At 40.8% G+C, this 12291-nt stretch overlaps 1 protein-coding gene across 1 annotated transcript; it reads left to right on the top strand.

Moving 5' to 3' along the window:
• The first annotated feature begins 9556 nt into the window (after nucleotides 1-9556).
• On the top strand, nucleotides 9557-10036 carry LOC145029639 (uncharacterized). Its single transcript, XM_078978132.1, has one exon. The coding sequence runs from the start codon at nucleotides 9557-9559 to the stop codon at nucleotides 10034-10036; it is 480 nt and encodes a 159-aa protein (XP_078834258.1).
• Nucleotides 10037-12291: the final 2255 nt, after the last annotated feature.

Here is a 12291-nt window from a genome sequence, read left to right as displayed (position 1 = left end):
CTTGAACATGAGGCAACGATGATGGGTAGAACTGCTCAATGATTATGAGTGTGAAATCCGTTACCATCCCGGCAAGGCCAATGTGGTAGCAGATGCCCTTAGCTGAAAGGAAAGTGCAGGTCACAAAGTGAAGAACCAGACGATGACTATCCATTCCAAATTACCCATGCAAATCCGAGAAGCCCAGTTAGAAGCCCTCAAACCCGAGAACGTATCGATCGAAGCTTTGAGGGGAATGGATAAGAAACTTGAGATCAGAGGTGACAGAGTCTATTGTTTCATGGATAGGATCTGGATTCCAAAGTTCGGAGGATTCAGGGAAATTGTCATGGAGGAGGCACACAAAACCAAATACTCTGTTCACCCGGGTTCTGATAAGATGTACCTGGATCTCAAGAAACAATATTGGTGGCCAAACATGAAAACTGAGATAGCTACGTTCGTGGGCAAGTGTCTGACTTGCACCAAAGTCAAAGTTGAGCACCAGAAACCCTCGGGTCTGCTCCAACAACCCAAGATACCTATGTGGAAATGGGAGATGATTACCATGGATTTCATCACCAAACTATCCAAGTGTCCTAGTGGGTACGATACCATTTGGGTAATTTTCGATCGTTTGAAAAAATCTGCTCACTTCATTCTGATCAAAGAATCATACAAGATGGAAAGACTCGCGCGAATCTACATCCACGAGGTAGTTTCACTGCACGTTGTACCTGCATCCATTATCTATAATCGAGATAGCAGGTTTACCTTCAGATTCTGGCAGTCCCTTCAGAAAGCCCTTGGAACCAAACTAGATATGAGCACGACGTATCATCCTCAGACCGATGGACAGAGTGAGAGAACAATCCAAACCCTGGAGGACATGCTTAGGGCATGTGTAATTGACTTTGGAAAGTCGTGGGACACACATCTATCTTTGATCGAATTCTCATACAACAACAGTTACCACACCAGCATCAGGGCTGCTCCATTTGAAGCCCTATACGGTCGTAAGTGCAGATGCCCTCTGTGTTGGGCCGAGGTGGGGGATACACAGTTAGCTAAGAGTCGAGTTCCCGACAGTGCTCTCACTGGTCCTGAAATCATCCGCGAAACCACTGAAAAGATTATCCAAATCCGAGACCGATTGAAAGCTTCAGGAGATCGCCAAAAGAGTTACGCTGATAACCGTCAAAAACCTCTAGAATTCCAGGTTGGAGATCGTGTCCTGTTGAAAGTCTTGCCCTGGAAAGGCACTGTACGTTTTGGTAAACGTGGGAAACTTAACCCTAGGTACAGTGGACCCTTTGAGATCCTCACCAGGGTTGGTCCGGTAGCCTATAAACTTCGTTTACATCACGAACTCAGTAACATTCATCGTGTTTTCCATGTCTCAAATCTTAAAAAGTGCCTATCCGATGAAACCCTAGTGATTCCCATAGACGAGATCGAGATTAATGAAAACCTCAACTTTGTGGAGGAACCCATCAAAATCATGGATCGAGAAGTCAAGCGTACAAAGGAAAGTCGTATCCCGTTAGTGAAGGTTCGCTGGAATGCCAAGCAGGGACCAGAATTCACTTGGGAGCGGGAAGCCTCAATGAAACAGAAGTATCCACGACTCTTTCCAGATCCATGATGTGTATCTTGTCTTGTATCTTAATTTTGAATTTCGGTATGAAATTCCCTCTAACGAGGGGATAATGTAACAACCCGATATTCCGCACCACTTCTTGTAACTCGATTTGTAATCCAATTCGATCAACCAAACGCCGTTTTCAAATCCGATTCCGATTTCATCGTTTAATTAAGTTATTAATTTGTATCGATCTAAAATGACTTAATGGGTGTCTTAATACATTTAGAAATCATTCTAACACCCCATTCTAGTAAACATAACATTTCTAGAATTGACCATATCGGGCTACGACAACTTAATCGGGTACGACCAAAAGCCCCACCTAACGCCGGTATCGGGTAGAATTCCGCCGTGTCCAATTCCCAAACACTATTTAAAGTGTTCAAAGCTTCCATTTGAAGCTTTTGGCTGCATTTCATTACTCTCTCTTTAACCTCTCTCCTCATCCAATAAATCAAGGTCCAAAACAAAGATTTAAGGCCCCAAATCATAGAGGTAACCTTCCTAGCTTGAATAAAGAAAGTAGTGCCCTGTTTAAAATGTGAAGGTATGAAGCTCCGAGAATCTTGAAAAACTAACCACTTCCCAGTCGAAGTGCTGCCCAAGGAAAAATCCCGTCTTTGTCAAATCACCACACTTTTCAGGTGAGTTCATACCCCTAAATTTTTCCCGTTTTCTTTAGGTTTTAGGGGGGGGGGGGGAATACAAGTTAAAACACCAAAATATATTTGAAACTTATCTTGACAACGTACAACAACAAAGTAGTGCCCTTTTTACAAGCTATTTTACCAAACTTAAACTTGATATTTTTACAAAACTGTCGAGTACACGTTTAAGAGTTATCCACACCTTGTAACATGCTGAGCAAGGTGTGCACGGTTTACACTCCTTATTTCAAATGGCATTTTATGGAAATACAATGACTTGTATAACAAGGTTTCTTTCAAACACACACAACACGCTTGATAAACTATAATAGGTATACTTTCAACACTTCGTTTGACAAAGAAATAGTAACTCAATCGACTTACAAAAAAATTTTCACTACACACTACGTGAACTTGTTAATAAACAAACTTGTGAGACATTCCCCTTCAGGGTACTCCTAAGTACCATAGAAAAGTCCTGTAGTTATAATTAGAATCTCATGGAGGGAGAACGTAATAGTTGTGTATAGATCTATACGGGTCTGACAAACCCGCACCTAAGCTGCTTGAAACAGCTAGACCGGCAGGTTTGGGGTGACAAGTGTCATAACATTCCGACACATTAAGAACATCGCATACGAGGTCTTCTATTTTCTAGTATGGTTATAACATCTCACATGGGGTATTAACAAAACATAAAGTTCACGTAAATTCTAAGATTTTGCACAAAAGAGTTTTATTTAAAAATACAACCACACATAATGACGATTTATTTACATATACTAACTCTCGACTCAATTGAGACTACAACAAAGCTTTTTGAAAATATTGGATTTTCTGGTAACAAACTTGTAACAAACTTAAAGGAACTATATTCATTCTTCACTCATAAATTGCTTATGAACTCACCAGCTTTATGTTGATACTCTCTTTTTAAAACAACTTGTATTATCAGGTAATCAATAATTCAGGTAACCACAAGATTTCTGAAGTCAAGACGCTAAGGCGTAGATTCTTTTGCTATATTTTGAGCATCATATGTAATTTATTTGAGAACATGTATTTTAGAAACAATGTAACATTTTAAATTATATTTATGATGATTATGTTTGCTTTCTTCACTATGGTTATGATACTAAGCATGACGTCCTCCGCCCCCGAACGTTTCCGCCATTTCGGTTCGGGGGTGTGACAGGTTGGTATCAGAGCATTGTTGATAGTGAACTAAGTATATCGAACCATGTAAGATATACTAACTATAAATGCAATGGGACAAAACTCTTCTTACGTAACTTTCAAAAATACTTTAAAAATAAAAATTTATATTTTTATAAAAGTATACGTACAATCGACTCCCTAGTTCAGTATCACAATGGAAATAACATAAAAGTATCGAGAAAAATTGGGCACCATGATCCAGCTTCGGGGTATGAAGTCACATCTTGGATGAATATAGCCTAATCAACTATAGTTAGCCAATGTATGACCAACATATGCCGAAGAAGAATCATGATGAACAACAAGTCTTCAACTTACCAACAAACTTGAGAATCGAACCATAAAAATACTATAGGAGTATTTTAGCTCAAATAATCACATTATATATTTACGATAACTAATTTCGTATACCAAAATTCCATGCGATATCCTTTTTATCCCTATTCTCGTACAGGCGCGATGGTAGGATTTCATTTGCCGGGTGATCCCTACTTTCCTAACCAAGGGAATGCTGGTTGGATTGTGGAAGACCCATAGGAGGATTCTGAAGAGGAACCCATGGAGGATGAGGAACCTATGGAGGAAGAGGAACCCATGGAAGAGGAAGAAATCGTAGACGGTGAAGAGGAAGAAGAATCAGATGGAACCGACTCAGAACATGAGGTTTACATCCCATACCCTGCCCCTATGTAACAACCTGATATTCCACACCACTTCTTGTAACTCAATTTGTAATCCAATTCGATCAACCAAAACGCCGTTTTCAAATCCGATTCCGATTTCATCTTTGAATTAAGTCATTAATTTGTATCGATCTAAAATGACTTAATGGGTGTCTTAATACATTTAGAAATCATTCTAACACCCCATTCTAGTAATCATAACAATTCTAGAATCGACCATATCGGGCTACGGCAACTTAATCGGGTACGACCAAAAGCCCCACCCAACGCCGGTATCGGGTAGAACTCCGTCGTGTCCAATTCCCGAACACTATTTAAAGTGTTCAAAGCTTCCATTTGAAGCTTTTGGCTTCATTTCATTACTCTCTCTTTAACCTCTCTCCTCATCCAAAAAATCAAGGTCCAAAACAAAGATTTAAGGCCCCAAATCATAGAGGTAACCTTCCTAGCTTGTTATTCAACCTCTTAGGCCTTCAAATCCGTGTTTAAAATGTGAAATAGTACCTGGAACAAGTGTTTATGGCCAAGGCATATGCTTGGGCCGTAAACACATCGGAATGGGGTTTTTGAGTAATTTAACCCTTACAAATCATTGTTGGGACTTAGATACGACCTTGAGGCTTACAAACCTGGACTTGGAACACCTTAAACTTGAATTTTGAGGGAGAAATGAGAGTTTACGGCCAAGGTATGTGCTTGGGCTATAAACTCCTCACGTATGGGGAGTAAACTCACTTTTACATGTTAGAATGCCTTGTATTTTAACCAATAGCCTTGAGGTAAATCCTAGAACCATCTAAAAATAGTTTGGGGACCTTAAACACATCAAACATCCTCTTAATAATATTTTACGGCCATAGAACATGATCCTGGGCCGTAAACTCCTAAATGTGTGTTAAATGGTGCCCAAAATTCATACCAAGGCTTGGAAAATTAACTAGAATCACATGTGATTGTTCCTTGTGCCTCAAAATAATTATTCTTGACCTTAGGAGAGTTTACGTCCGTAAACTCCAAGTTTACAGTCGTGAACTCCCTTAAATATGGTATAAGTCAAATTAATTTATTCTATGGCATTTTAGAAGTCCATTTCAACAATCCCCATGTCTAAACAAGCCATTAAACATTCAAAATCATCCAAACATGAGTTCACGGCCGTGAACTCATGTATGTATGGGTTTTATGGCAGTAAACTCCCTAAAGTGTTTACTCTTGAGGAGTAAACTCGTTTCCCAAGTCCCTCGCATCATTTCACGTCCGAAGATGTCACCCGGGTCACTCGAAACACTCGTTTTGAGGTGTTTAACCTCGTTGGAGTGTAATGTTCCATATAATTAGTGATTGTAAATCTAATTAGATATATATATATATATATATATATATATATAATATATATATATATATATATATATGGACATTATTACATTTTACATAGGTACATCGCGAGTAATCAAGCCCCAAACCAACGTCTAGTGTCCGAAACCATCGCATTTCCGAGTCTGGTGAATTCATACCCCTACCCTTTTTCAGTGTTTTCACTGTTTTCAGGGGGGAACACAAGAAAAGTACAAAGGATTACTTGTACTTAAAAACATGTTTTCATGTATGCGTTTCACATTTTATATGCTTTTAACACTAATTGCTACAACTGATAACCGTTTGAACATGCAGATCACGTAAACGTATATTTGTGAAATGGATTTTAAATTGTTATGTTTTATATATATTTCACAAATGGTTTTCCATATTTTATCAGTTAAAAGCATGACATTAGAACATTTGAACATAAAACCTATACTATTTTGTCCTCGGTAACACTCCATAGATATACGCGAGTGGAGGACTGTCATATTATTACTAGTAAATTTGTTAATCCTGTATGATTGGAGACACGTCCTCGGCGAACACTCCACAAAGATACGCGAGTGGAGGATGACACCCATAACCAGAATCTCTGGGATTTACAGAGCGTGACTTGAGTGTATAGATCTATACGCGACTGAATACCCCACACCTATCTGCTAGCTACAGCCGAACCGAAAAGGTTCAAAGGTGACGAAAGTCATAAGGTGATGTGGACTACTTATTGCCATATCTAGTCTATTGTATGGTTATGGAACTCGCAATTAGGATAACAGAGATTCACTCAATAGTAATAATGAATAACGTAATACATCTTTTACATTGATAACCAACATTCAGGAAAGTATGGGACTTTCCAGGGGAAACAATGAACATAACCACATTTTACAGATACATCTTTTACAGTGATAACCAACATTCAGGAAAGTATGGGACTTTCCTCGGGAAATGTTTACATAACCAGAAAAGGGTAACAAACCGGATAACTTTACATCTTTCACAATTGGTAAAACAATCAGGAAAGTATGGGACTTTCCTGGGAATACATTGGTACATAACCAGAACAGTATGTCAAACCAGATAACCTAAATGTACATTTATACAAGAGAAAACATGTTTTCAGTGTACAAGTTTACCTTACATGTTGATAACCAATAACAAACCTTTTTAAGAAAATATGGGATTTTCTTTGTGTACATAACATTTCAGAAACAGAAAGGAAACTTGAACATTTCACAAACAAAAACCGCTTATGAACTCACCAGCGTTATGCTGATTTTTAAACCGCTTGTGTTCTCAGGTCAGCGTTAGAACAGGTACCCGAAGATCCTTTTTGTCCGAAGACGGAGTACTCAGAAGACCCGTTTCATTTTGTTCATATATATACTATGTATCACAACTGTACAACTTACTTTTGAAACAACTGTAAAACTTTTCTTTATGTAATGTAATGGTTGTTTTACTTTACTTACTATATGCATTGGATTTGATACTCAACGTGGAGTCAACCCCGAAAACGTTTCCGCCTTCGGTTTTCAGGGTGTTACACTGTATCCGTCCGCAACGCTTCCAAGACCTGACTCCTCAATGGGCCGAAACTATACATCGTTGGATCCGAGAGCAAGGTCAACGACCTCCCTATAGCATGGAACGAAGTTTCTTCGATCTTAGAAGAGGAAGGTCAGCCGACCAAGCCCTTCCCGTCATAGGTCACCGTGTCACCAACCACAAGGAGCAAAAAAGAGTTAACACCCGCTACCTCATGGAAGTTGGAGCAACCGTTTTGGATTTGCTGGTTGGATGATGACCACGATCGTACTCGAGACCGCACCAAGCTGCTTCGATGGGAAATGGCCACAACCCGAGCTGAAGTTCAAGAACTCCGAGAACACCGAGCCACTCTAGAAGGATGTCTAACATACGCAGAACACCAGGCGGCTGAATCCAGAGTTGAAATGAGGAACCTTGTGTCTTCGCTCCGTGATCCTCAGAGCTTCAACCCCCACAAGTAGTGTTGTACTGCTCACCTCAGTCTAATCTAAATTGCGGATAAATACAAGTATTTTATGTATGATCTCGCGAATTAAGTGTTTACACTTCCGGGGTCTGTTAAGAGGTCAACATTTTTCCATACATTGATGTAACATAGACCCCTTATAGGGTCAAATTTTTCCCCACTATTGTATACTAAGTTATATAAATGAAATTGACATGCTATTTGCTTTATTACATCAAGTTCATGACATAAATTTGTTTTCAGACTAAATTTACAGGTATGCGATTTATGATCGTTTGATGTATAAATCAAATTATCTATAATTAAGACCATGTCGACCTAGAGATGGTGGTTCCGCCTTGGATCCTGTTCCTTGTTTGGTTGTGGGCCCATGGCAGACCAATTAGATTCGAAAGTTTATTTAATATTAATTATATGTAAATATTATACATCAAACAATTGATAGATGGGCCCAATATGGATTCTATCACAGACATTTCTTTGGAATCAAATCTAGCAGCATTCATAAAGCCTATATTTTATTATCTATAGACGTATAGTATGAATGGATTCATACAATATCTTTACAAGTCGAAATCGTGATGCACATAAAGAACTAATAATGTGTAGCTTAACTCTCGACGTTTGAGCGCTATCAAGGACTTATTGTCTTTTCATTCTTGTTATAGCAGAAAATGCCACCTCTTAGAAATCCTATGTGGTGGCACCACAGGAGCTGCACTACCGCCACCAGTGCCTCCACCACCCCCTCAGTTCGACCCGATAATGTTCCAGGTTGCCATAACAGCCGCAGTAGTAGCCTCAATGTCCCAAATCAGCACTAATAATGCGGGTGGTGCGAGTAATGGTGCCACAAATTCTAACAACGGGGACACTCAGGGATGCTCGAGAGAGTGTACCAACAAAGAATTTACTAATGCCAAACCCAAAACCTTCAATGGAAGAGGAGGTGTCATAGCATTGCTACAATGGTTCGAGAAAACTGAATTCGTCTTTGAAATATGTGGTTGCCCTGAAGCAAACAAAGTCAAGTTTGCAACATCTGAAAGGGCACTCACCTGGTGGAATGGCCACGTCAAGACATTGACACTTCCGGTGGCTAACATGATAACATGGGAAGATCTTAAAACCATGTTGATGAAGGAGTACTGCCCAAGGGGCGAGATACAAAAGTTGGAAGAGCAACTTTGGGGTCTCAAAATGACAGGCTCTGACATCTTGTCTTATACCTCAAGGTTTAGTGATCTAGCCATACTGTGTCCAGGGATGGTTTCTTCGGAAAGCAAGAAGGTGGAGAGATACATATGGGGAATATCTTCCCAACTTCAAGGGAACATATTGGCCTCAAAGACAACTACCTTTGACAGTGCCAAAGAACTGACGCAACAACTCATCGACCATAAAGCCAGCCATGGCGCTATGACAACCACCTCCAAGCAAGCTAAAGAGGGAAACAACAAAAGGAAGTTCTGGAACAAGAAGAAGGGTCAATATGATCAAGACCCTACCAAAAAGCAACAAGTGGTTGCTGTGAATGCTGCCACAAATACTGCCAACCCAACTCAGATAAGGTAATACATCAGGAACCTACCAAAGTGCAACAAATGCAACTTTCACCACAATGGCGCTTGCCGCGAAATGCATTGCACCAACTATAACAAAAAGGGGCACACCGCCCGGTTTTGTAGAGATCCAGTCCCCAGAACACACAAGCTGCCAACACCAGAGCTAGTCGGATCTGCTATGGTTGTGGAGAGGTAGGACACTTCAAGAGGAACTACCCGAAGGCAAGAAACCCCAACCCTGGTGAGTGGGAAGAGTTCAGGAAATAGGTAACGTGGAAGCAGTTGCAGACCCAACTGTGGTCACCGGTACGTTTCTCCTCAACAATACATATGCATGCATTCTTTTTAATAGTGGTGCAGAGTAAAGCTTCGTGAGCCATCAATTTAAACACTTGCTTAAACAAAAACCACAAACACTAGAAGACACATTCACCATAGAAATGGATAACGGAAAAAGAAAGAACACTAACGACATTTACATCGGGTGTACCCTCACCCTAAACAATCACTATTTCCAAATAGACCTTATGCCTATCACCATAAAAAGTTTTGATGTAATCAATGGCATGGATTGTTTATGCCTTCACCATGCTGAAATCCTATGTCACGAAAAGGCCGTTCACCTTAATCTGCCAAATGGCGATACCCTTATCGTTTATGGCGACAAACCTAGCTCAATCTTTCAGATCATCTCTTGTGTCAAGGTTCAAAAGTATCTCCGAAAGGAGTACCTCGCCTTCCTCGCCCACGTCATAGACACAAAACAAGAAGAGAAAAACATCAACGACATTCCAGAGGTCTGTAATTTCCCCGAAGTATTCCCAGAAGACCTTCCTGGAGTGCCTCCTGCTAGACAAGTCGAATTCCAAATTGACCTAATTCCTGGGGCTACCCCGTATCCAGATCGTCATACCATCTAGCCCCAGCCGAGATGCAGGAATTGTCCATTCAATTGAATGAACTTCTAATCAAAGGCTTCATAAGGCCAAGATTCTCGCCTTGGTGAGCACCAATCCTATTCGTCAAGAAAAAGGATGGATCGTTCCGTATGTGCATCGACTACCGTGAATTAAACAAACTCACCATTAAAAACCAATACCCTTTGCCTCGAATCGATGATCTCTTCGACCAGCTACAAGGAGAAAGTTTCTTCTAAAAAATTAACCTTAGATCAGGGTACCATCAACTATGAGTTCAAGAGGAGGATATTCCCAAGACAGCCTTCAGAACACGCTATGGTCACTATGAGTTTGTAGTGATTCCTTTCGGCTTAACAAATGCAACCGTGGTGTTTATGTACCTGATGAATTGGGTGTGTTGACCTTACTTAGACAAGTTCGTAATTTTTTTCATCGATGATATACTAGTCTACTCCCGAAGTGAGGAAGAACACAACAAACATTTACATCAAGTCCTGGAGACACTGAGGGCAGAGAATTTGTACGCACAGTTTTCAAAGTGTGAGTTCTGGATCCGAGAAGTGGATTTCCTCGGACATGTAGTCAGCAAGGAAGGGATACATGTGGACCCTTCAAATATCAAGGCAATCGAAAGCTGGGCAGCGCCAAGAACACCCACGGAAATCCGTCAATTTTTAGGACTCGCTGGTTACTATCGAAGATTCATCCAAAACTTTTCCAAAATCGCAAAACCCTTCACCACCTCGACTCAAAAGGAGTGACTTTTGCCTGGGGGATAAGCAAGAGGCTGCGTTCCAAACGCTGAAACGAGCCCTGTGCAATGCTCCGATCTTGTCCCTACCAGAGGGAATAGAGGACTTCGTGGTTTATTGCGATGCATCGAACCAAGGTCTTGGATGTGTGTTAATGCAAGGAGGAAAGGTCATTGCCTACGCCTCAAGACAGCTGAAGACGCATGAGGTAAACTATACGACGCATGATCTCAAACTAGTGGCGGTAGTTTTCTCCCTAAAAATACGGAGACATTACCTCTACGGAACTAAGTGCACTATCTTCACTGACCACAAAAGACTTCAACATATCCTCAATAAAAAAAACTCAACATGAGGCAAAGAAGATGGGCGGAATTACAAAATGATTACGAATGCGAGATTCATTATCACCCCGGAAAAGCCAACGTGGTTGCAGACGCCCTGAGCAGAAAGAAATACTCGAGCTGCGGTGTAAAGATGTTAGCCATGACTATCCATTCACACCTATCTGCACAATTCAAAGGAGCAAAGGAAGAAGCCTTAAAACTAGAGAATGTGGCAGGTGAAGCATTGAGAGGAATGGAAAAAAAATCTTGCAGTCAAGGATGACGGAGTTCGTTGTGTCATGAAACGGATCTGGACACCAAAATTTGGTGGATTCAGGGACGTTGTCATGAACGAAGCTCTTAAAACTCGTTACTCAGTGCATCCCAGCTCAGACAAGATGTATTTAGACCTTAAGAAGAAGTATTGGTGTCCGAACATGAATGCCGAAATAGCTACCTTTGTGGGCAAGTGCCTGAGTTGTGCCAAGGTTAAGGTAGAATATCAGAAGTCCTCGGGACTACTTCAACAGCCATAGATACCCGAGTGGAAGTGGGAGCGGATTACGATGGATTTCATTACCAAGTTACCTAAGACAATGGGTGGACTTGACACCATTTGGGTAATCGTCGACAAATTAACCAAATCTGCACACTTCCCACCAATAAAAGAGACATACAAAATGGAGAAGCTAACAAGGATCTATATTAAATAAGTGGTGAGACTTCACGGGGTACCGATATCCAATATCTCCGATAGAGATAGTCAGTTCACGTCACGGTTAGGAGTCCCTACAGAAAGCTTTGGGAACTAGGTTGTACATGAGTACAACCTACCACCCACAGATCGACGGGCAGAGTGAAAGGACCATTCAGACATTAGAGGCCATGCTAAGAGCTCGTGTGATAGACTTTGGTAAAGCTTAGGATTCTTATTTACCCCTTATCGAGTTCTCATACAATAATAGTTATCACACTAGCATCAAAGTCGCTCCGTTCGAAGTCCTCTATGGTCGTAAGTACAGATCACCCCTGTGCTGGGCTGAGGTGGGCGATATACAACTAGCAAAAGGACAAGTTCCTAATAGCACACTCACTGGCCCGAAGATCATAAGGGAAAAAACCAAGAAGATCGTCCAAATTCGAGAAAGAATGAAGGCTTCGCAAGACCGACAAAAGA

The sequence above is a fragment of the Lactuca saligna genome, chromosome 2 (assembly GCF_052625555.1).
Source record: "Lactuca saligna cultivar CGN05327 chromosome 2, ASM5262555v1, whole genome shotgun sequence".
NCBI lineage: Eukaryota > Viridiplantae > Streptophyta > Magnoliopsida > Asterales > Asteraceae > Lactuca > Lactuca saligna.
This window is presented reverse-complemented; position numbering and strand designations above follow the sequence as displayed.